This window comes from Haliotis asinina, chromosome 7, assembly GCF_037392515.1.
Source record: "Haliotis asinina isolate JCU_RB_2024 chromosome 7, JCU_Hal_asi_v2, whole genome shotgun sequence".
Taxonomy (NCBI): domain Eukaryota; kingdom Metazoa; phylum Mollusca; class Gastropoda; order Lepetellida; family Haliotidae; genus Haliotis; species Haliotis asinina.
In genome coordinates, this window is record NC_090286.1 from 7,445,298 (window position 1) to 7,472,145 (window position 26,848).

The 26,848-nt window shown below is 38.8% G+C and overlaps 1 protein-coding gene across 1 annotated transcript; it reads right to left on the minus strand.

Annotated features, from left to right (window-relative positions):
- Positions 1-374: 374 nt before the first annotated feature.
- Positions 375-19,015, minus strand: LOC137290453 (uncharacterized). The gene is made up of 14 exons (XM_067821392.1): positions 18,710-19,015; positions 16,500-16,692; positions 15,159-15,232; positions 13,538-13,627; positions 12,535-12,744; positions 11,931-12,046; positions 11,564-11,684; positions 10,202-10,427; positions 8,679-8,743; positions 8,239-8,373; positions 5,464-5,709; positions 4,194-4,300; positions 3,626-3,764; positions 375-2,707 (listed from the first exon to the last, which is right to left on the minus strand). The coding sequence occupies exons 1-14, from the start codon at positions 18,780-18,782 to the stop codon at positions 2,559-2,561; spliced, it is 1,944 nt and encodes a 647-aa protein (XP_067677493.1). The 5' UTR covers positions 18,783-19,015; the 3' UTR covers positions 375-2,558.
- Between the last annotated feature and the right edge of the window lie 7,833 nt (positions 19,016-26,848).

Consider the following 26,848-nt stretch of genomic DNA (forward strand, 5'->3'; position numbering starts at 1 on the left):
CTCCGACAAGTGAAGTTGACTGGAGGAAGGGAGATAACCCTCGTATACCCTGGTATATCGTGAAAGCACATTCGTAACTACTCGTGTCATTCCGGCAAGCTTTCATTCCTTTGTCTTCTTCTTCTTCTGTCATGTTGACAGGTGAGTAGTTATGCACGTATAAATGCCATTCACACCATCATTGCATTCAGAATTGGGGGAAAGGAACGTGAATGGAAATGGTAAAAATGTCAAATACACAATAGTATTAAAATAAGCTCACCTCTAATTATTAGAATCAATACAGATAGAACTATGGTAGAATCAAGTGATGCTCAAATGTTTTTCTGTAGATGATAAAATTGTTAAATAAATAAATCACAAAACCAACGAAACATTTCTTTGATTTACATTTTATTACAAATAACTGATTAACTGGCATATATAAAATGTTATTATAGAAAAATACTTCTAAAACAGATCAACATTATCATGATTCCCAGCAGTCCCTTGATACAGTTCTTATGCAGAAAAAGAATATGACTTTAAATAACACTGACATTAAAAGAGCAGAGGCCTATACCTCCTTTCGTATACACAAATATCCTGTCAGCAGCATAAAAAAAACAAGTTTTTTTCAAATCTAAGGACTGATATGGAACTGATTAGCTGAAAAATATTATATATTTCAATTTCCAACATCCCCCAAAATTCTGATTTTTTTTTTTTGCAGAAACACTGGGTAATTTTTTTCTACTTTTCAGTGAAGTGACTGATATCAAACAAGCCAAAGGTACAACACCCTTGGGTGGTACAGCAACAGTACAGACATGTACAAACATTTCAACACATTCGCACAAGCAATCGCAAAATATACTAAAACATCCTTATGCCAGAACATCCATGCCACTATCAATCATTGAAAGAGTCAAATACATGCTATTTGTCCATTACAAAGCCTACAGTACCTGCAAATCTGATGAATGCAGAATTATTACTTGATACACACCAAAGAAAAAATGACTTATTAAATAAATACATTCCTTCTTTGTCTGTTGGATTTGTTTTTTGTTTTCTTGCGATCCGTTGTAAAGGTTTATATGAGTGAGTTTAGTTTATGTTGTTCTAAGCAACATTCAAGCAATATCATGACAGAGGGCTTATATGAGTGTCACAAAATGTCTGATAATGTCAAACATCAATGGTTGTGCTATGATTTCTTACTAAAACAAATTTTAAGTAGGTACAAAATATTGAAAAACACAAAGGAATTGACTAAAAAGTAAAATCATTATGACAAGATTGCTGAATATTTCTGCCAAACCATTGCTATGCCTCAATGACCAATAAGTGTTTTAAAGTAAAAGCTAAGCAATTATCTATGAATTTACAGTTCAGAGAGATCTCATTAAATAAAATCTCCAAACACTTGAGGAATGTTCACTGCTTTCACAGAATATTGTCATCTGGTATCACAATCACTGAAAAAATATTGCAATTATTGCAAAGTAATATTAAAAAGATCATTACTGTAACATTACAATCATTGTATAAAAACATTTTTCAGGAAATGTAATAAACTGGTATAAAAATCAATGTTTTCTGTATTTGATCCATGAAACAATACCATATGTACAATATTTACATGTATTTACAGTTTGAATCAAGAGTATGGCAGACTTGGCCTGAGCTGATTGTTTCCATATGATATATGTACAAATGAACAAGCTACATCATCTGACTTTAACACAAACATAATCAAAACTTTATTGATTGCGATACTCATCAGAACATACCAATCTCTTCCTAAAGTGAACAAATTCTTGAAAATACTTTTGTCAGCAAGACCACAGCCTTGCAGCTTAATGAGCCAAAAATGAACTGACAACACAAAAAGTATACCCAGTATTGAAGGCATTTCTTGGTAATTCAGACTAATTTTTAGAGTATTAGCACTTGTCAAAGATAACAGAAATCATACACTTTCAAGGTTTTGGCTGATTTCATTTGACCTGGGTTGAATCGATCGTCAAAAACATTTTTAAACATTGAATTTATTCCGCAAGGCATCTTGTTACCAAGGTTACTGCATCCCATTCTTATATTTGTCCACACATCATCCAGACTTTATTACATCAACATCTAACAGTCTGTTCCTTTCAGGTGCATGCACCAAACTAAGACACTTTGATATTTTGCAACAGCGCACCATTGTGAAAATACCTCCTTTTATTCAGAAAACCTTTGAAACTTCCTTAAAGATGCTATAGCTCTGTCACTAACTTTAATGTCTGCCATCAACAAGAATATGCCTCTGAGATATCTAAAACAGATACATATGGATGACAACTATTCTTGAGAAAGCTTTTAAGAATACTCAAGACGTATTCTGTTAAAGATTTGTGCCAACATCAAGTAAAGCTTATTAGATCACCCAAATTACATCATTTTGGTACAGGAAGTACACAGCTGCTGTAAACAATGTCTTTTAGTGACATATGAAAGTGAATGACAATTCCTGGACAGAGAGTAATTGCATAGTAATTGTCTGAAAGGACGGAACTGATGCAATCTGATTGCTATGTCCTCTGTAGCAAGGTGAAAGTCAGGGCAGAAATGAAGAGCGAGAATTGAAGTGATGGATAGGTGGCGCTGCTCAACACATATATGACCGTCGGCTTCCTGTAAGGGTCGATGCCAGGGTCAAACCTCTGTGGGCAGTCATCATCTGGGAATAAAAAACGACAGTCGTTGTATTAAATCTAGTGGTTTTGGCTTTTTTATTGTTTAATGCTGCACTTCGTAATATTCCACCTATCTGACATCCGTTTATCTTGCTTTTCTTATTTGACGAAGGTCTGTAAATAATGAAATCTGTCCAGTAATACCAGTGATTGACACCATCGGCACCCATCTAAGCAATTATGATGACAAACATCAAGCACTGGCCTGAGATTTTTGAAGCTCTCTTATCGCAAAGACAGTCGTATGTGCCATACATAAACATTATCATGCGACTATCTTAGGGCTAAGAGAGCTTCGAAAATCTAGACCCTGACTACCTGATCCAGTTTTGTCTCACACAACATGCATAGGTTACTGATGATGAATTTTCACCCTGAACTTTAATGGTCAAAATATGAAATTCACTGTTTCCATTGAATTACAAAGCTTTGATTGATGGATGTTGCATAGAAAAGACAGGCAGTAACATTTATCAGGCTAGAGGAACTGAGTGAGTGAGTTTGGTTTTACGAATCGGCAATATCATGGCATGGGACACCAGAAATGGACTTCACACATTGTACCAAATGGGGAAACAAACCCAGGTTTTCAGCGTGACGGCTTAACCTCATGACTACCCTATTGTCCTTTCTATTGGGTTGCAGAGAATATAAGCTTCCTATACAAACATATACATTACACCATTCTCAAAGCTGACTGGTCATTTGAAGCGATGAGTGTCACATAACCTAATCAAGAAATCTATTGTTTATCCTACCCCAGACTAGAAAGACTAAAGAGCTTTAGTATTAATCTAACCAATGAGTATTAATGTCACTTATCATTGACTTCCAGTTAAAAGGACTAATGACTATTGGGGACTTTGTATCAGTGAGTCACAAAGTGCTATCGCACTACTCACAGAGTCTCTCATTTTCAAATAGCTCCAGACTGAGGCCAGTCCCCTCCAGTTGGTAGCTGTTGGATCTCTGGTCTCTCGGACATCGGGCAGTCTGGGCTCGGGACATCACAATATCTGTCCACCTTAGTCTCTCATATACCTGAAGAGTCAATAAGTTCAGTATAACACATGAAATATGACTCATTTATTGTAGATTTGAACTAACGTAATTCAACCCCAGTCTAAGTAAACTTAGGCCCACTATTATTTGCTACACTGCTTAACTGAGTCTGCCAAACCCTAGTAGATGGTCACTGATGTAGGGCTGGCTGCTTGTTCCCTAGTCATAACAGTTTGCACATGTTAAAGTTCAAGAGCAGAATGGTTAGTTATCATGACTATCATTCACTAGAGAGGTTCAACAAGTTCTATTTCATTTGCAAAGAAACAAATTTATGATCCAATGAAAGTACCACATGAACACATGGTATCATGTGACCCTAACCCTAACCTAACCCTGAGTAGACTGAGCCTGGACACACAGAAATGACACTACACTACACAGAAGTTCATGATGGAGTTTTCTTACCCAGCAACGGAACTCTGAAATGGCATCCTCCTCGTCGTAGGTGATGAGGTAAGACTTCATGTCTTCCATCCAGAAACCCACACAGGTCAGGATGTGGTCAGGCTCATCTGCACAACACAGGAAGCATGCACAACATCAGTTCAACCTGCACAACATCAGTTCAACCTGCACAACATCAGCTGAAACTGTATTACATCAGCTCAACCTTCTTAACATCAGCTCAATCCTAACAACATCACCTCAACCATCACAACATCACCTCAACCATCACAACATCAGCATGAAGCTATACAATACCAAGGGAAGTGTGTCTAGAAGTGAGACACTATGAGGCAATACTGCTCTCTGCAAGTTTCCAGCTATAGCGTGTTTGGCATGGCACTGGCCAGTTCATACAGGTGTGAACAGTATTTTAGTTACCGAGGCATGTCATCTTGTGAGGTGAAAACAGATGGATGACTAACTGCAGTGGATATAACTCCCGCCTGCCTGACTGTCCGGAACGGTGTGTTTTCATCTTGGATGGTCAAATTTCAGGAGTAGCCCTTCCGGTATTTATATTAACCCCTAACAACTCTAAAGGACGTTATTGTGTTTCAGCAGCATCCAACTACATATGATGATGTCCTGTTCCTGCTGCTGAGACAAATGACATTACCATGCTGACTTCGACTATAATTCATTTTTCTCTGACCTTGACTGTGATTCAAAAAGTGCAACAGATTTTCTAGTTTCTAAACCTGGCCATGTATGTTAGCCTTCACGTTACAATACATGAAGTAAAGTATTCAGCAACATGATTAGCTTGTTGTTGTTTATTGCTGAAAACCAGAGAGGTATGTTTGTGTCCGGCTGTCTGGCTTGGAATTTTGAGAGTTTTCAACACTGCTAACTGATGCAGACTATCCACAACTTAGTGTAAATTACAGAAGTCTAGACACATCTGAAAAGCAAATCGAATATTTGCACCAATGATCATAGGATTCTGCCCCACCAAAGCAAACAACCCTGTGCAATAAAATGCAATCATAAGACAACTTGCCCTCCAATGCTGACAGAGGGACTTACAAGCTCACTGTTCTCCTTAAGGATGTTCCCCACTCACAAATTGATTCAACAAATGCAGGAACTTCATGAGAGCTCAACTACCTTATGACAGATGGACTTAACATGCTAACTGTATTCTACACAAGCCATTCCCTCAATGACAGAGTGCAGAATATCCCCAAAAGCTCATCCATCCAATGACACAGCAGATTAACAAGCTCACCGTATTCTCCAATTGGTCGGCCTCGGTAGTCCACTGACTCGCAATACTCCGCATCCACCTCAATCTTGGACTTGTCCTGACTGCAGGACTTGAACTCAGACACGGTGATTCTACAATCGACCTGGACACGGGGTCGGTCCGTCACACCACGGATCCTGGTGGCATACTTTTCCATCCAGTGCATGGCACTCTGGACGAACCGATAGCGTCCAGCAATTGGACAGGCAACAGGGGAGGGTGGGTTCACTGAAACATTACCATCAAGTCAGCTGCTAAGCTATGAAAGTGACAATTGACAAAAGAGTGGAATCTGTCTAAACCGGTACTCAATGGGACTGGAGAAACTGTCGTTTATACAACATGCCATATTACAGAGCTGATGATAAATGTACAATCCATGGACAGGACTGAGATTTATGCCAGTGTTTACAAGTTGCCGGATTGGGCAGATGCTGGTTTTGACAATGTCTACTGCATTTTCATCTCCATTAATCAGTCGTTATTTAATCTACCGTTTAATCTTTCTTCCCTGTAGCAGAGCACTAGAAGCATGTTAGGAGCATGCACTCAGCAATATTCAAGCTGTATGTCTGGACAAGACAATCCAGTAATCAACAGCATGAAGTATGATAGGAACTAAAACGTTATTTCACGTATGATAGGTTTCTTTGTTAAATGATTCACTAGAATACTCCAGCTATATGGTGGCAATTCAGTGATTGGCATCATGAGTGGGTGAGTGAGTGAGTGCATGGAGTGGAGTGGATTGGAGTGGAGTGGAGTGGAGTGGAGCTGAGCTTTACGCCGCACTCGGCAATATTCCAGCTATATGGCGGCGGTCCGTGATAATCGAGTCTGGACCAGACAATCCAGTGATCAACAGCATGAACATCGATCTGCGCAATCAGGAACCGATGATATGTGTCAACCAAGTCAGCGAGCCTGACCACTCGATCCCATTAGTTTCGGTGTAGGTTCTGACACTGTTATCAAGCAAAATAGAATCTACACCGAAACGTCCCTCTTTTAGCAATAAAGAAGTTGTCATCCATATATTGTCATCCTTCCTTACTACTCCACCTTCTAAATGCCTCTAAAAGAAGTTGTTAAGGATTGAACATTTTTTATTAAGATCTTGTTGCTTCTGTATTTGGTTATATTTCCTTTAAAAGCACCTGTATATTCAACTGAACTTACTAATAACAGTTCTCTATGATTAAATGTGTGACAAATTTTCATTTAAATGTAATTTTGTGTTAATGACAAATGTGTAGATAAAAATGAGTTCTCTGTTCATAATTGCTGAGACTAAATTTAACTGTAACTCTCATTCCACACTTTTCAGTCGTTCGTACTTTGTATACACTATAATACAGCTACTGTAAGATGTGTGACAACACTGTATGTTACTCGCTGCATGGAATCCAGTGCTACGACTGCCTTGGGAGACATATCAATTTCTTCCTTGATCATGTTGATGAACATTGCTGATTCATAATGAGCATTTGGGCATTTTTATCTGCATAGAATAATGGTGGGTCATCTGTATTCCCATAAAAACCTTTTTAATAATATTTGCAGGACGTCTTTTGTTGCCATAGAAATTTGACAATTATACAGTCGAACCCCATTTACCCAGACCCCACATATCCGGAAACCACGCCTTCCGCACAATTTTTATATGAAACGAAACTTACGTTCATTAATTGTACTCGCTTAACCGGACCCCGCACTTCCGGACCCGGACGGCGAATTTTCAAACCATTCCCATACATTTCCATTGAAAAATGATCCAGTTATCTGGACGGAGATATCTGTGCAACTTGCATGTGTGTGTCACGTCAATACCATTTACCGCACAACTATGTGATTTCGTAATCTATCAGAAGGCATTTGGTGTGAATTGATTAATTAGCCATCAAAACACTAGTGGTGAGTGTCACTCGGGTTGTTCATTAGGATTTGGCACGTGTGAGAACATCTCATCAGTAAAGAAAACACATGTTAAGTAGGATTAAGGGAAACTATACAGTAATTGTACTGTATATAACTTTGTGTCATCGATTTATGTTTTTCATCTACCTTACCATCTGAAGCTCCACACGCTACACGATTGCGTCTGAGACAACTTGACAAATGGTAACCCACGTTCCGCCTTCCATCTATTATCGCTACACTTATATGTTATGATTGATTCGCTGTTGTTACTACTGACTGTTGATTTATTGATATACGTACGTGAATATTTTTTGCTTTCACTTAATTTTTATGTTTTGGATGTTTGATCCAGTTAACCGGACATCTCGCTATCTGGACAATTTTCGAGTGAAACCAAAACGTCCGGGTAAACGGGGTTCGACTGTACATCAATCCTAAAAAGCAGTCCTGATCACCAGGTGACCTATGTATGTGCCTAGTTTCATAAAGATATATTGTATGGTTTACACTGTAAATGTGCACAATCACACTTCCAGGAAAGTTGTTGCCATCAAAACTTAAAATTATAAACATTCCAAACTATGAAAGAGCACCACTTTACTATTAGACCTAGCTATGAGCAAACGGTGGTGAAAAAATATGGTCTTCAAAATGTGTTGAAATGTCTTGCCCAGAACAAACTGGAAAGACAATAGGGTATAACCACTGACATTACCTCTCTGAGTATGGGTCAAATCTGTTGATGTAAAGACATAACATGAAGCACCTAGAACATGGACAGTAAACAAGTTATTTTAATCAAATTTGTGAAAGAAAGTCAGTGATGATGTTACTCACAGATGAGAACCTCATACTTCCAGTCTGTGTCATCTCGGTTGAAGGTGAAGGACATCCAACTACATGCCTCTCGGAACTTCTGTTCCAAGTAGTTGGGATTTGCCATCTCATCTTTTGTTAACCGGGACGGTTTTCCTGTTTAAGTGGAGGGTGAGTGAGTTTACTTTTACATGGCTTTTAACAATATTCCAGCAATATCACATCGAAGAACACCAGAAATCGGCTTCACACATTGAACATCAATCAGAACAACATGATAACATTTGGAAAAATTTCCCTGCCAAAGGTGTCTGGTTTTACATTTTCTAAACAGACATCAGGATACTGTTTTAACAATAATTGTGCTGATCTGGGGCAAATAAGCATGTTACTATGGTAACTGACATGCACCACAACTGTGTATGCTCATTTCCCACGACTCGCGCATAAGCATGACTTACCCACACGGTAGCGCACGATTCCGTGGTGACGAGGGAGAATGTCGTAACAAACGAAGTCCACCTCACTGAAGGCAAAAGATACAGATGTCAAACAAGCGTTGAATGTGTCTTTTTGAAGCTTTGAAGATACATGGTACACTGCTCAGCTGTGAAAGGTGGGTGTTACTATTAGGACTCGCAGAGGTTCAAAACTTGTCTTGCCCAAAAATGAAAACTGATTTGTCCTGGGCATCAGGCGATGTGATTTTCGAACCCAGAAACCAGAAATTTGGTGAGTGAGAAAATTCAACAGAAATCTAACACTGATCATATTGTACACAGCTTTGTAACCCTATGGTCATAGTGAATGAGTGAGTTAAGTTTTACACCACACTCTGCAACATTCCAGCTATATTGGACCAGACAATCCAGTGATCAACAGTATAAGCATCAATATGCAATATTGGGAACAGATGATATGTGTCAACCAAGTCAGTGATGCTGACCAGCCAATCCTGCCTGTGATTATACTGCACTTTAATTCTGTAGTTCTGTACACAACCCCACAGTTATTCTATACGCAACTCCATGTGCTTACTGTACATATCTCCATAACCCCCTGGTTATACTGCACAAAACCAGTGTAAGACATAAGGCCCGTCTTGACGGCACAAGATATGCTGGATCTCAAACAGACCATCTAAATTTACAGCAAGCCAGTCCAGGTCTGGTAAAAAATGAGGATGGTCAATATCTGAGTACATTCACAACATCTTGGTGCCTGGTCTGGTTAAATCCATTTCGGGCTGGTAACATTTTGACAGCCCTGATGTCTGGCTGAGTTTGGGGATTATTTCGCAGGTACACTGATATAACTCATGTGGTTGGACTGCATGTAACTCCATGGTTGACCATTCATAATAATAATAATCCCCTTATATAGCGCCAGTCCAGGATATCTTGCTCAATGTGCTAAGAAAGAGGAATGTTTGGGCAAATGTTTATCCGAAGAAGTGAGTCTTAAGAGATGTCCAGCGAGAAGAGTAGGTAAGAGAAGTACGAAGAAGTTGCCAATAACTACACAGTTTGTCTTTAGGCACAGTGAATGTCTGTTGAGATACTGAGCAGAGCAATCGGGGGGAATGTAGGGCTGGAGGGGTCTCAGAGATAAGGTGGAGCAATGTGAGAATGACACTGATAAGCTAGACAGCAAAGTTTAATACTGATCTTCTGTTGAACAGGAAGCCAGTGAAGTTCTTTGAAAATTGGTACTGATTTTCGAGAGAGTGAAACAAGTCTGGCTGCTTTGTCCTGGATTGACTGCAATCTTTTGATGACATTTTTTTTTAGAACCAGCTAGGAGGCTTAACTCCTCAATAAAAGTTTATTCAATTCTTATACTAGCTGAATTAGAAAACATTAATCAGCAAAGGTGTCACTGGTTTAACAGCTGACCATCTCCAACGGTGATGATCAGCACGATAAATATGATGTCATGTTCTAAACACTGATTTAACCAACATTGATATTTTTAATGAACTCACCATTTCCCGACAATGACCTTGGTCATGAGGAAGCGGGTTCCAAGCGTCTGTTGGCATGACAGATAAGTCTCCTCAAACTCAAACTCATTCTTTCGGGTCATATAGTAAATGTGGGTGTCGTTGACGGTGACATCAGAGCGGAACTGAAGTCCCTGTGTAAACCACAGACCTGAGATGTTTCTGGGAAGGTTGCACTGTGACGTCATGTACTGCGTCTGAGGCGGGACTGGAATAAAGGGACGTCATATGACACAGGTTAAAAGTGAGTGAGTGAGTAAGTGAGTGAGTGAGTGAGTATAGTTTTACGCCACACTCAGCAACATTCCAGCTATATATGACGTCTGTAAACAAATGAGTCTGAACCAGATCGGTGATCAGATGAGTGAGTGAGTGAGTGAGTGAGTGAGTGAGTGAGTGTTTGGTTGGTTGGTTGATTGATTGGTTGATTGATTGGTTGGTTGGTTGATTGATTGAATCATTGGTTGATTGAATCATTGGTTGATTGGTTGATTGGTTGATTGATTGATTGATTGATTGATTGATTGATTGATTGATTGATTGATTTCTACATTGCACTCAGCAATATTCCAGCCATATGGCGAAGGTCTGAAAATAATGAAGTCTGGACCTGACATTTTATTGATGAACAGCATAAGTGGAACATGTGTCAACTAGGTCAGTGAGTCTGGCCATCCGATTCTGTTAGTCCCCTCTTTTGACAAGCATGGGTTACTGAAGATCAACCCAGAGTTGATGAGTCAGTAAAGTACTGTAAACAATGGTACAAAAATGGTTATCGCCTTGTATTTTCTCATCTAAACTCTCAAATTCATCAGTCGGCTTTTGAGCCAAACGGACTATACACCCGTATACAGTGTGCACTAGATTATTGTGTTATATAGAGCCTGCGCATCTCATACACAAAATAATTGATATACTACATATTTTCGAGACCTTAATAATGCAGACTGATTTCAAGTTATGATTAAAAATAATAATCTATCCTACTGTTCAATTCTGACATGGGTGCAAGGCTAATTGCATAATTAAAGCCTGCTTCTTATTAGTGTTGTTTGGACTTACTAAAAAATAAGAAAGTGGTAGTTTTTCCCATTTTCCCCTCTGTAAACAATGTTGCTGGATCGGTCATATCACTAAAGTTTGAAATCTCAACTAGGTTGCTGTTACCTTAGTTGATATTTTATATCAGCCTTCTGATGAGAGTTGAGATGAGAAAATACAAGGCGATAACCATTTTTGTAGCGTTGTGTACAGTTCTTTAGGTGTCTAACAGAACTGGGAGAATACATGTCTAATACTACTGGTACTGTAGGACACTGATATTCTAAGAAATTCACTCACTTCTCCTGAGCACCAGTCTCACAGGGCCGTCGTAGATGCTGTTGAGCTTGCTGCAGTCAGCAAAACGGGACATGACCCATCTAATGGTATTGTCGGCGGACTTCTGGTTCTTCAAGGTCATCTGAAGGAGACAGAAATGTCATGATTTTTCTGATACTATACTGAGATGACACTATGCCTCATCATCCTTCTTTTGACATAGGACAGTACATTACCAGTCCAAAGTGGTGGCATTGATAACATAAATCGCAAATGTTTACATTTTGGAAACGTTTTTGTCAACCGACGCGGATTTGGGGCTGAACATCCATCTCAGATAATATGTAGATAAATCCCTGTGTTCAAGACAGGTTTGTAAGTTTCTCACCAAGCACTTAAACCTTTCTCTTCGATCCTTCTCAACTGTGTCAGCAATGGCGGCGAAGGTGTAGCCAGTGTTGCCAATCATGGCGAACCAGCTCCCCATACATTGGTACCGGACAGCTGCAACCAATAGGTCACATTCATCAATGCACCCATAGACAATAATCTTGGAGACTGAATTGGTCATAAAGCTGTTTCTACACAAAAACATGACACACAAACAAAATTCTGTCAGTTCTAACAGCCAATGAAGTCGTTACAGGCAATCAGCAACTATCCCCGTCCTCCCAAACAAAAACCCAACAAAAAAGCATAACAAACAAAAAACAACACAACCCCCCCCCCCCCACCCCCTCAAAAGCAAAGAACTCCTCCTCCTCCCCCCCCATCCCTATCCCCTTCCCCAAACAAACAGACTGAATTCAGAGACTCTATTTTTTCCCCCTCTAATGTCTTCAACATAGCTTTTAGAGAGATTAAGACTGACATGTTTTTCCTTGGTTGGGTATATGAGTCCTCGACATAGAACTCAAGACAATCTATCCTTATCTCCACTATCAATAAAATATTACATGCAGAATCAAACAAACGAAAAATGAATGACTCACTCTGTGAGAAGGATGTGGACACCTCTCTACACTTGTCATAATACATGAGGAACACCTCATTGTCTACGTAGGAGGAGCCAGGGTCCTGACAGGCTTGGATGGTGCTGCCGGGTGTGTCACAGATACCGCCACCGCCCCAGTTGACTTCGTATGTGAACTGGAACACACCCTCCCACGTGTCGATACAGTTGACGGTTTGAATAGTCATTCCTGCAGACAAAAAGATATTGCTACAGACAATCTGGCTGTGTGTCCATGTCATTATCCGGTGGGAGAAGGTCATCAAGGGGGATAACCTGGCAGAGTCTGGATTGTGATCGAGGAAGAGATTGGGGGTGAAATTAGGAAACTGTAACTAAAGATTATTGATATGAAAATTGTGTTATCAAATATATTGAAAAGGAACTACTGTGACGGAATTATTTCAAAATTTTCTCTGGAAATACAAATTTAGGTCTTTAATCATGAGCTGCTCCAAAAATATGCTCTGGATGAGTTTTGTAAGCAACCCACTCTCCAGTCATTCTTCCAGAGTTTTAGTCCAATCTGTCTTAAAGTTTCTCCAGTGGGTATCAATAACCAAACAATATTTATTTAACAATGATCGATCTCTATAATTCATATAAATAGCGAGCCTCAGCTAAAATCTGTCACATTCATTTCAATGGTCTGAATGAGTGAATATGGTCAACTCCACTTTTAGTGATATTCCAGTGATACAATGGCGGGGGAGAACAGAAATGGTGATCACATGCTGTACCCTTGAGAGGAATCAAACCCAGGCATCACGAGCGGACGCTATGTGGCGGTGGTTCGTAAATAATCGAGTCAATACCAGGCAATCCAATAATCAACAACATGAGCATGATCTGCACAACTGGGATACAATGTCATATGTCAACCAAGTCAGCAAGACTGACCACCAGATATGGTTAGTACCGTCTTACGACAAGGATGGGTTACGGAAGATAAATTCGGATCTTCACAGGTCAGAAATACTCACTGAACATAGTGATTACTTGGTCCACAGCAGGGAGTCTTTTTATGCCAGTGCACATGTTCTCAAAACCATTGTCACTTGTGAAACAATCACCTGCAAGTAAGAAGTCGTATCATTCTAGTATCATTGCTGTTGTTTCATAGCTGCATTATTCAAATTCAATGCTGTATCATTGCATAATGGCCTTACTATCACTTAGCTCATTATTGTACTACTGTTGTATGATTATTGTTGTACTGACATTGTATTACTGTTGGATCATTGTTAAATCTATGTTGTATCAAAGTGTTATTGTGGTTGTATCACTGCTGCACTGATGTTTGTCATTGTTGTATTGCTGTTATATTATTGTTGCATTGCTGTTATATTATTGTTGTATTGCTGTTGTACTATTACTATGTCATTGTTGTATTGGTGTTGTATCATTGTTGCATTGCTATCATATTGTTCTATTGCTGTTGTATGATTGTTCTAGTGCTGTTGTATGATTGTTGTATTGGTGTTGTATCATTGTTGTATTGCTATATATTACTGTTCTATTACTGTTGTAATATTGTTGTATCATTTTTATATTGCTTTTGCATCATTCTTCCCGAATTACATAATTGGGGGCAAATAACTGGTCTCAAATAAATAAACAAATGAAATAAAAAATAATTTTCAATTACAATCCATGTATGATCTGAGTGAGTGATTGGCTTTGTTGTGTACTACCCTGGGGAGTAGTGCTCATAATTTCCATATCAGAGATGCCAACCCCAAAGTGTTGCAAATAGTAGTTTTAATATTCAAAATTAGTAGTTTGGCCTTAAAATTAGTAGTCAACTAAATAAACAAAATAATGAGGGATTCAGAGAAAAAAATTAATGATATTATGGTCAGGTGGTTAAATTATTTCCGCCGAACTAAACTTGTCAAATCGCAAAGGTATTGAAATCAGCTTCGCTAAAATTAAGTTTGTTACTTCCAGTCATTCCAGTTCAAACACGTCACTACATTTGATGAATGGAAGGCACATGAAGTCCGAAAATGTGTTCCATCGTTGAAAATATATGTTTTTGTCTATATATCCGAAATTTGATGCATTTTATTCAAATTTCATAGGATTTCTAGTGGAATCATATTGGCGTAGTTGGACGTTCAAATTTGTAGTGACTACGATGAAATTGTAGAGATTGGCATCTCTGCAATATGGACATCTTCGTTTACATTTTACAAGAATACAACTACCAGCTTGAACCGAAGCCCAAAATAACATAATTTAGTTCATAAAACTAATGCATATATAGGCTTTCAACATTAAGATTCACAGTCTCAACCTGTCTTGTAATACTACAATAAACCATGGCAAATGAGAGAGCTCTTGTGTCTTCTGTTTGGGTAGAGATGGTTTTGTTGTGTTTTTTTTGGTTTTTTTCATTCTCTTATTCATCTTTTCGTCAGGTTTTATTTAAAAGCAATACACAGTTGACACAGTTTGTACCATTCTGGAAATACTGCAGGTTCAAAGACATACTGTGAAGGCTATTGAAAGTTGAATCCAACATTACATGTCAAAGTAAAAACAGTTGCAACATTAAGTCAGATTCAAAAATATTAAACAGTGCAACTAATCAGTACTTACTCTGCCTGTACTGAAGGATATTCTTTGTTCTGTATAATATATCCACACAGACCAGACATAAGTTGTTCTGATTACTGAAATACAAATAAACCATATTAATTCAGTTAATAATGATTGGTTACTAGCATTGGTGGTTTGATTAACTGAGATAACCATGGCTGCAAAGATTAACCAAAACATTAAACGACCATGAAATCAATTAAAATCAAGCACAAACCATTTTGGAACACTTGTTTGCGTTAACATTAATAATGAAAATAGTTTTCACAAGGTTGTTTTTTTCTGTGTCACAAAATTTACATAAGCACTAAAAGCTCATTAAGTCATGACTGAATTTATCTTGAAGACTCCAGGAAATATATGTTCCTTATATACTAGTTATCCTTTAGAAACGCAAAATGTTCAAATGAATTCTGTGCAATTTGAAATACACGCCCCACCTCCGAGATGTGTAACTATTAAAGAACTACATGTTTTTCGTTTATACTTTGTGCATTAACAAACAAATCTGATACATGATGCTAACCAATCACTACTAATCATTTTTTATTCCTTTTGATCAGCTGTAATAAAACAATCATCTCTTGTGAGATTTTAACCAATTCCTAACAATAGTTACCAGGCCTACAAATTGAGCGAGTGAATTTAGTTTTAGAAATTACATCACTTTTAGCCATATTCAAGCACTATCACGACAGGGGACACCAGAAATGGACTTCACACACGGTACCCATGTTGGGAATTGAACCTGGGGCTTCAGTGTGACGTGCAAATGCTTCTAACCACTAGTCTACATGGGGATTGATTTTTTTTCATGTTACAGAAAGGGGCAAATGGTGATGAATGATGACAGTATCAATCTCTGCGAAGTTACACTTTGTATTACAGTATGCTTCAGATCATGAACCAACTAATTGATCAAAAGGTATTAATTCTAAACCAGAAAAAAGTAAGGTTTTATGTCAGACTTAGCAGTATTCATGCAATATCACTACAGTGAGTGAATTTAGTTTTACACTGCACTCAGCAATATTCCAGCTATATGGCGGCAGTCTGTAAGTAATCGAGTCTGGACCAGACAATCCAGTGATCAACAGCATGAGCATCAATCCACGTAATTGGGAACCGATGACATGTGTCAACCAAGTCAGCGAGCCTGACCATCCGATCCAGTTAGTGGCCTCTTACGACTCTAATACGAGATAGTCGCCTTTTATGGCAAACATGGGTTGCTGATGGCCTAGTCTACCCAAGACCTTCACTGGTTCATCACGACAGAGGGACAACCGATGAAAAGAAGAGAGTATAAGAATGAGCATGCCTGTGGTAGTGACCACATACTTGGTGTTTGGGCGCCTCAGGAGCATGGTGGCGTTGGTGCCTTCGAGTTTGAAGGTGTTGTTGTGGATGTAGAGATCCATGCAGGTCATCTCTCCCCACTTTTGTTCATTGACCACAGTCGTGATATCACGTCCAGCTTCCATGGAGTACCAGTCCCCCTTGAAATCGGATGGGATGACACATTGTGTAGACACTGAAACAGAAACAACATTGACTTGTCAGCAGGTTTGGTCCACAGTTAAACGTGAGTGAGTGAGTGAGTGAGTGAATGAAGTTTAGTTTTACGCTGCACTCAGCAATATTCCAGCTGTATGGCGACAGTCTGTAAATAATCGAGCCTGGAGCAGACAATCCAGTGATCAACAACATGTGCATCGAATTGTGCAACTGGGAACCGATGACATGTGTCAACCAAGTCAGCAAGTCTGACCACCCAATCCTGTTAGTTGCCTCCTACGACAAGTATAGTCGTCTTTTATGGCAAACATGGGTTGCTGAAGGCCTGCTCTACCCAAGGACCGAGTGAGTGAACGAGTGAGAAACTCTTCTTGGCCCAGGGTAAATATGCCTAATCAAGACATTTGACAGATAAGTATCAGACATTTGTGATTGTTCTGTTGGAGATAGAGTATTCAACAAAATAAAATTCATGGGATATTAATACAAATACTGTCATAACTATTGATATAGCACATCCCGATTGTTGACTTATCCAGATCTTCACAGATTAGTTCTGTATTTAGAGATTTCTGAGCTAACCCTTGTATTTCAATTCTGAAATCCCTAAGTATCAATAGTAAACAGTTTGTCTTTTTCAAGGAAGCAAGACTACAAAGACAGATGAAAACAGGAGAGCATTGTATCTTTATGGGGCAAACCTTAGCATAATAATCAACATACAGTCAAGTCTCGTAAATCCAACCTATGTTTATCCGACAACTGGTTTTATCCAACAATTGGTTTTATCCAACACTCTTGTTGGTAACAAATTGAGGAACATAACTTAGTCTCGATTTTTAAGTCCGACATCCTTCTTAATCCAACAACTGGAAAGACTTCCACATGTGCTCCCCCTTATTCTTAATGCTAGGCAAATCATATCATCTGAATATATATTCCTCATCTGGTAAGGATTACTTTTCACATTTTTCTTTACTCATATCTGAACATACTAAAAGACATATCCAACTTTGAAAAAATGCCACTCAAAGGAATATTTTTTTATCGTTAAAATTGAAGGTGGATACGGGTAGAAGTCTTTCCAATTGTCGGATTAAAGAAGACTCAACATGCTGATGATGTGAGTTTATTGAGACTTGACTGTAACAGGTTTTTCATTTCCATGAAAATGTGGCACCAGCCAATCAGTAGCAAAGTAAATAATGAAGTGCTGATCGTTAGCAAAACGAGCAATTATCATTTGTGATTGTGCTAATGGTCCTCTCAACAACTAGTAATAAATGTTATCTAATTAGATTAAACGATAGTCTTGCTAAGCACCATTCTGACAATGAAAGATTGATGTTCAACTTCCTATGTGGTGCTTATTGAAACTGATAGAAACAGAGTGTACAAACTCCCTTCTTTAAGTAATAGGGAGTCATGTTAAGTTAACAGACGGATGTGTCTTTCAAGACAAATGACTCATGAAAGGAGAAATATAGCATCAATATTGGGTGAGGTTCGTGACTTTAGTTTTATATAAATACTGTTACTGTGACATGTGTAAATATCCAGGACCTTGTAGCTTTAGCTTTATCAGTATAACTATAAGGTTGAAAAGAATCTGCACAATCTCACGAATCTGTCTGATGGATTAAGTAGTTCCTTAGGGACCTTGATCCAACAACTAACGGGCGTTTCTCAGGACTCGAAAATGGAGGGTAAACCATATTTCAAACGGTCCCCTCAGCCACGACGTTTTGTCTCGTCGAAACTGACACAATGATCAAATCTGGGAATACGATCAGACAAAACTGGGGCCCAAAACAGACAAGTACTGACTTACGTTTTGCGGCGCTACCTTCGCTAGCGACTTTTCTGGCCGTAAAGATTTTGAGAAAGCAAAACATTTCAGAGAACCAAACCAGAATCAGGAAATGCCTGCACACACGAAATACCTGATAGAATTCAAAACATCAAACGCGATAATATTTAATTCTTATAAAGGTAATAAGTGGTTAACAAAAAGTACCCAAAAGTAAATTTACCTGATTGTATGCAGAACAAGCCAATTAGCACGACTATAAAACAAGAAGTGTCCGACCACTTCGACAGCGCCATTTTGGTCCCTTAATAAAATGGCTGCTGAATGAGGTCAGGTGAAAACGAGGCAGGTGTGTCACAGGTAAATTGTCACCTGTAATCAATCAAGGTTTTCATTGCATAAGAGAATGCTTCGGTTACTTTGATAAATGTGTAAATGTATATTTATATAATAATAAGTATTATTTGCTGATATATTTGAGAATGACAGAGCAACTTGACGTGCATTCCTTGGAGGTGACTCATTTTACGACACAGGGGAGGTAATCAAGGTGAGTCAACCATGAACTGTTTCCATTCACTAACAGGTAAACTCGCTTCGCTCGCATATAAGAAGACTTGTCATATTGCCTATGCTGCGCAACGCCTTTTGCGCTACAGTTTGCCTGTGGTTCACTCTACGAGCACCCATGAGCACCTAACCATTTGGAATCACAACGCGCGTACTTTGACAGTTCGATGCTGACATATAACGACCTCACTTTACAGAATTTCTGTTATAGTGGTAAAGAATATATAATAAAGTCCATATCGTTATTACAAATCATAAACAAGAATAAGTAAACATGTTTAAAGGGCATTCTAGAAGTTGCTGAGTCAAAAATGAAACATACAACTTTATGGATTAAAGTAGTTGTAATCCATTATGTAATAAGTAAACAAAGCAAATCTACATCCTCGATATCTCCAGGGTCTACGTTCCGAAAAGTCTCCACTATAGTGGAGACTTTTCGGAACGTATACCCTATATCCACTATAGTGGAGACTTTTCGGAACGTATACCCTGGAGATATCGAGGATGCACGGGCGAATGCTGAAGGAATATTATGTTGGTCAATATCATAGTGTATTTGTTATTTGATTGTGATTGAAAACAACAACAGGTTTGCATCAGTACTTGTCCAGTGATTCACATGTATACTTCACCAAATGATCGTGCAGCGTGTGGTCCTTCAGTAAATAGCTCTTTATAATCGTCATGCTGGTGTTGGGCGAGAAGAGTTGCTTCCCTTTGACCAGCGACAGCAAACCCAGCACTGCTTCTCAAGACCCCTGTTTTCACACATACGGAAATGTTCTCAGTTCAATACCCTAAATTTTAGTAAATACAGTTCCTGAAAATGTTTTCAGATGATTAGTCAATGCGCACAAGCATGTCAATTTCTTTAATAACACTTTTGTAAACAGTTTTCAAAACTGAAATTTTACCGAACATTTAGCCATTTAGGGACCGTTCTTGATTAATGGCGCGTGGAGTGATGATTATTTATGTGGAGAGGCATGTGCAATGTGAGTGACACCCATGTAATACAAACGACTACTCGTGCAATCCAGATAGTGTCTCGCCCATGTAATACAAACGACTACTCGTGCAATCCAGATAGTGTGTCGCCCATGTAATACAAACGACTACTCGTGCAATCCAGATAGTGTCTCGCCCCGAAATACAGATAACATTATATATCAACAACACGACAGGCTTTCTAATCGGGAAATACAAATCACCAAGTCTCTGTAAAGTGGAGCCATTTATTAATATTTCTGTCGCACGTAAACTGTATCCGCGAGGTGGGATTTGTATTTAAAAATATGTTTGCTGTTAAATATCCACCCAGAGGCATGGCAAACAAAGTTAAATGGCACACCTTCATGCTTATCTGACTATCCACAGATGTTCATGGATTGATTAATTTTTGTTACAAAACACTTGTCGCCAGACGGGGTACCTATCTGTACAATGTAACCCACGATAGAGAATCCTGAAAACGCTGTTGAAATAGCATTTATAAATATTCTATAATGTTTTTCTCTCAAGAGAAAAAGAATGGCGTTTAAATATAATTGTTTAGCCTGGATTACCATTTTTACATTGTCTCAGGTACATGTGTAATATACGTTTCTGTTGAATTAAGAATATCTAGAACATGCAAATACCTTGTTAAAATTCTTCAAATGATGTGAAATAGCTGAAGAAGTAAATTAGGAGCATGTGTTAAAGCTAAACAGCCGATTACTCGAGATTCCTTTGCAATAGAAGCACAGTGAGAGTTATATCGTTTAGCTCTTTTGAGGTTGTAATCTACGTGACTTACATATATCAATATACAAACTTAAATGCAGGAAATAACCGACAAAAGCGAGGCAAGTGCGTCAAGACGATGCGACAGATTGGAGTTATATGTCACAGATGATACACAGAGGCAGTCTGTGATACTCAATACACGTAAATGTAATCTCTGTGGTGTAATATACATTATCTATCAATAATATAATACCTACTATACAAAATCCAGCTAATGCTAAATCAATGCATTTGCTAGGTTATGTTTCTAAGTCGTCTTGACCTTGGTGACGTAATTACTCTAAAGCAAACACTCTTATCATTATCAGTCACCGTCTAATAATGCTATGTCTCATTACTTTTCCATGACATATATTTGTACTGTTTCATCAATACACAGTGTTCATTGTTTTGTAATAATTTATGACAATAGGTATATCGTACGCTACACAGTAACCAGACAATGAGAGGAACATAGATTACCAAAAATGTTGTTTCCCGAAGTTCTGTTTTCTCATCTGGCGCTATTCCCGAGCAAGAATATTAGTGTTCTGTCAACAGTGGATGATGTTATGTAAAAGGCAAAATTTTATTCCAAATTTGTTCATGTTACATTATAATGATTGAAACAAAACGGTGAGGTAGATAACATACGGTGGTAACGTAGATTTTGGGGTAGGGTTTGTTGGGGGTTGGAAGGGCCGTTTGCCTTCATTCTCTAGACAATTGTACATTTGATGAGGCGTTTTGCGAGTTTAAATAACAGAATTACTCTTCAGCAACCATAGTTGTCTAAGGAGGCAACAAACAGATTAGGGTGGTCAGGCTTACTGACATGTTCTAGTGTGTTATCGTATCCTGGGTGCGTCGATCAGTGATCATGCTGTTGATCACCGGAACGTATGGTCCAGATTCTTCTATTTATAGACCACATATAGCTGGAATATTGTCGAGAGCAGCATGAAACAACAACAACAACAACAACAACAACAACAACAACAACAACAACAACAAAAATAAATAAAAAATAAAATAAAGAATGAAAAAAACCGTTTCTCTCGGTAAAATCAACACTTGTAACGAATGTTTCAACCTGCAGAATGTGTCACGGAGAGACTCGTCTCATTAAACGTAAATCATAAATCATAAAAAAGGACAAAGGAGACAGCAGAACAAAAGAAAAAAATGCGAAAAATAGAATGAAATAAAAGCACAAGAAAAAACACCGAAAAAACGAAACAAAGCCAAAAAACGCAATTTGTGCGCATCATCCTAATTGAAAGACATCGTGATTATGCTTTTTATGAGAGGATATTGTTTCTGATCCATGTGATACCTTTCATAATGCGGTTATAAACGTCCATCACTGCACGTGCATGCACATGCACAAACATGCATCGGGGTATTTACCCGGCCAACCTGACCAGATGCTACTTTTCTCGGACATATTTAATGGCTTTGATTAAAACACAACAACGTCATATTCGATTACCAAGCTACACGAACTTGGTAATTGGTAATTAGAGTAATGCGACAACCTCTAATTACCAGCTGTTAGCTGACTGATGATACAGAAAAACGCACGTCCTCAGTGTTCTATGATATGGGGAGCTTTCATGGAATCTTTACGTTATCCAATTCTGTGAAAGATTCATCGTCATGCATTTTCATGTGGTTCGTCATAAACAGAAGCCTGTATGGATTCGTATACATCCAGTATGATTTTATTGCTTTGCGTTTAGGTATATTGCGATCCTGGATCATAAAACAGGATAAAGATGAATATGTCATTATGAAAAATGATAAGAAAATCATGAAATACAAACCAATGGACGAAATACCGTGTCCCTATTATGCTTGGGGTAGTAAAAGAAAACTGAAAAAAGTTAATATGAGCATATATAGTTTATTGGTTCTAACTTATGATTGCAGTTTCCATGACGACCTCTGCCCCCACGGCTGAGGAATCAAACTGTCAATATACAGATGCTATTTGGGGTAAAGGTATCTCCCAGCGTTGAAGCCCAAGGGAGACAATCTACATAGTTTCAAGAATATGGCCTTTTGACAAATGCGGTCTTCATTGCCACCGTTAATAAATATTATCAGAGCTTCATATCTATGACATAAAGAGCATGGGAGGTGGCGATCGGGACAAATGATGCTGTATTTATCACTCACCAGCATCCATAGCCAATCTCAGAGTAATTTTGGGCTGTTAGGAATTCTGTCAGAAAAATAGTTACAACAGCGGAGAGCGGGGACAGCGTGAGTTTTTCAGAATAAAATTCGCGTTTGTTTTCTGTGACTTTTGTTTTATTTATTTTCGGATTGGGAAGTATAATGTACTTCAAGATCAACCTAAAAGAAATATTATAACATCAAACACGGTTCATTCATTAATTTCGTCATCTGGTTGGGGAGAGGATTGGTGGTAGATTATTGAGCGTTCGCTATTCATGTCGAGGTCCCTGGTTCGATTCCTCACTTGGGCACAATATGTGAAGCCCATTTCTGATGTCCCCCGATGTTGCTGGAATATGGATAAAAGCGAAGTAAAACTAAACTCACGCTGGTCAGCGCTAGCATGTAGTGAGCAATATGTAGTGAGCAGCCACGAGACCTATCCTTCTGTAAACGGTTCGTGAACGAAACGTGGACAAAAGCGGTTGTCTTAGGGGAGATAACTCTCTTCGTTGACGGATTACCACTACCGAGTGCCGAGGGAGCGAGCACAGGTATCTACACATCCTGACTGACAAAACATTTACCTCAGCCGTATTGCGCACACTCTCAATTTGAGCGCACAGAAAATGAATACAACGCATAAAATGTCTCGATCATTTACAAACAATGATGAAAATATAATAAATAGAATATTGCACCACTCGTGAACATATCAGCTTTGTCAGATCACTCGATGGAATATACATGTTATCTGACAACATCAACAAAATATCCTCTATATATGTAGAGTGCCAGTAATTCTCAAAGCACTAGAAGCTGTGCTTAATATGTATCCATCAGTTAGATAGTTTGATATCACGTTACAATATCTCGTTTCTCATTTCGTAACGTTAGCACTGACTGACTGATATGATCACGTCGAGTTAAATTCAAATTTCAGCAATTCAGACAAGTGGTCTGTGTAGTCAATTTCACTTTTGACCTGGAAGCAGATTTTCGAAGCTCTCTTGGCACCAAGAGTCGTAAGTTACTGTTAATGTATGTCACTAGGTCCTGGTGCGCAAGATTGGCTTTAAATGAGCAGAGACTAAACTGTCACAACCCACTCTGGGGCAGTACTAACACTAATACTAAAGGCAAAAGTGAGTATGGTTTCATGCCGCTTTTAGAAATATTCAGCAAAATCACGATGGGGGTCATCAGAAATCGGCTTCACAGTTTGTAGCTATGTGGAGATTAAAACCGAGTCTTCAGGTTGACGAGCGAACGCTTTAACCACTAGGCTACTCAATAGTCCCTTATGATTAAAGGTAAGATGTATACCACTTTGCAGCGGTTGTTTAACAACATATAGGGATACGGAGAGCGCGTGCTTTGTTAGACATTACCCTGTTTCTCCAAAATAGATAGGTCCAGACTAGGGTCATGTGGTGTAAGGCGTATGTAGGTCGGTGTTGATACGTTTAAACAAGCTAATTGTTGTTTCAGCCTACAGCAGATGGCGTTAATTGTAAGGAAAAATGACGCTTGCTTCTAAAATGACTTGACACGTGCCACAATGCGTATATGGATGGCCAGTAGCTTGTGAAACTGATGGTGACATTGGCTGTAAATTGGCTGTGACGAATATACAATAACAGGCACGTACGTAACTGACCTACTGTCAAGACAAAGTTCCCTAATGTAACCCTCACTGCCACGACCCTGTGCTGTCAAGATAACATTCCCTATTTTAACACGGTCATGATCCTATACTGTCACGGTCATGATCCTATACTGTCACGGTCATGATCCTATACTGTCACGGTCATGATCCTATACCGTCACGCCCATGATCCTATATTGTCACGGTCATGATCCTATACTGTTACTGTCATGATCCTATACCGTTACGGTCATGATGTCATGCTGTCAAGAGAAAGTTGCCTTTTATTTATCATTATGAGATATGTATACAGCACACATATCCACAGAATTAGTGCTTGCTCAAGGCACAGGTATTTTTGTCTCTCGGCCATTGTATGTCAGTCTCAACGGCACATCGTATTATCAATATCAACTCCGCTGGGAGTATACAACTCTTGCTCCATGTTCTTATATAGTCATGTCAATATTCCCTATTCTAAGCGTCACGGTCATGTTCTTATACAGCATATGCAATGTTTCCTATTGTAAACTCCAAGACCATGGCCCTATACTCTCAAGGCAAAGTTCCCTATTCTAGTTGTCACGGCCATGACCCTATAGTGTCAGGATAACGCTCCTTATTCTAAGCGTCACGGTCATGTTCTTATACAGCAAATGCAATGTTCCTTATTCTGAAGTTCAAGGCCATGATCCTATGTTGTCACGTCAATGTTCGTACTGCTGCTACTACTCGCCACAGCCAAATTCCCTTCACTAATTCTTGCGACCTGTCACAATAATACTCCCTATGCAGGGGAACACGACAAATTCGCTTCTCTAACACACGCATCATTGTTTGCATGATTTTAGAAGCGGACAAGTTGATTGACCTTTCACTCCATCAGTTGTCAAACACTCAGTCCGAGAGGAGAGAGTTACGCAGTGCACGAGTCCCGCAAGATTGTTCCAACAAGTACCGTATGCCACCAAACACGCCCTTGATGGGGAGGTGTGTTGATAACGGTTTGTTTCCTAGTACACACTTATCCCACAAAGAACAGAACTTGTTCCAGATTCTAACGACGCTCATTACAACAGATTGCTCGTGTCTATCTGGGATTGCAGTGGTTGTGGGAAGCACACCAATGTGTACTAATTGCTTGTTCAGTCGCTGAGTAGAAAAGGCTACGAGAAATTCAGATATTTTCGTCAATTATGAGCTAGAATCGCAATTCACGGTTTAAAGGTATTGATTTGACCTCTGCAAGCGAGGACATATACAAATTGTTATGTGTTGGAAGTAGCTGAAAGAGATGCCCAGGCATTTTTTTCATGCTGCTTAGAATCTCATTTAACAACTTAGAAACTTAATTACGATATTTTTTTCAAAAAGGCCTGTCTTCTTGTCTTCACTGATAGTCAACAGTCATTTGCGTAAAGGATTCGATTTTCAAGACCGACAGCAATACGTATATAAATTCGTTAACACTGTCACCCCCAACACTGGGGTAGGTCCAACTCCGAATGCTCACGGGGGACAGTTCCTGCAATTACTAGGATTATTTGCATAAAGGTATTAGCATCAAGTTCAAAGATAAAATCACCACGTTTTTTGTGCGTGTAAAAAACGAAAGTGGCGAATAGAGAACATCAGTTTTTTCTAGTTTATATCTGGAATATATACATGCTGGTGCAACTGTTTGTTAACTGTTGATCATTGTCAGTTGTTGAGTTCAAGATTTACGAACTTGACTTTTTATAGAACGTTCAGTATTCATCCACAGGCTTACTAAGAAAAGCAGATCTGGTTTAATTTGACTGTCGTTTGTATTATATTAGTACATCAATCCTACCTCCTGTCAATATATACATATGTGTACAGCGTTTTCTGCAGGTCCTTATGACCGACAGCTTTTGAACCCAAATAACTGACGTCTTCCTGTCTGAAAAGTCTGTTTGAGGCCTTTCAGAAGAATTGGATCTTGACATGGATGTAGATTTTGTTGGAAATGGAGACTAGTCAGTCACTAGAGTTAATCAAAATCTTTAAATGTGTTGCTTATTGTCACGCGCTTTGGTTGCTGGGAATTAATGATATTATAGCTTAAGTATAGGACGTACACATTCTTATCAGTACCCACAACTTTTTATGGTTCAGGGTCCTTAGGACCTTCAGCTTTTCAGACTTTATGAGTATGGAATTATATGT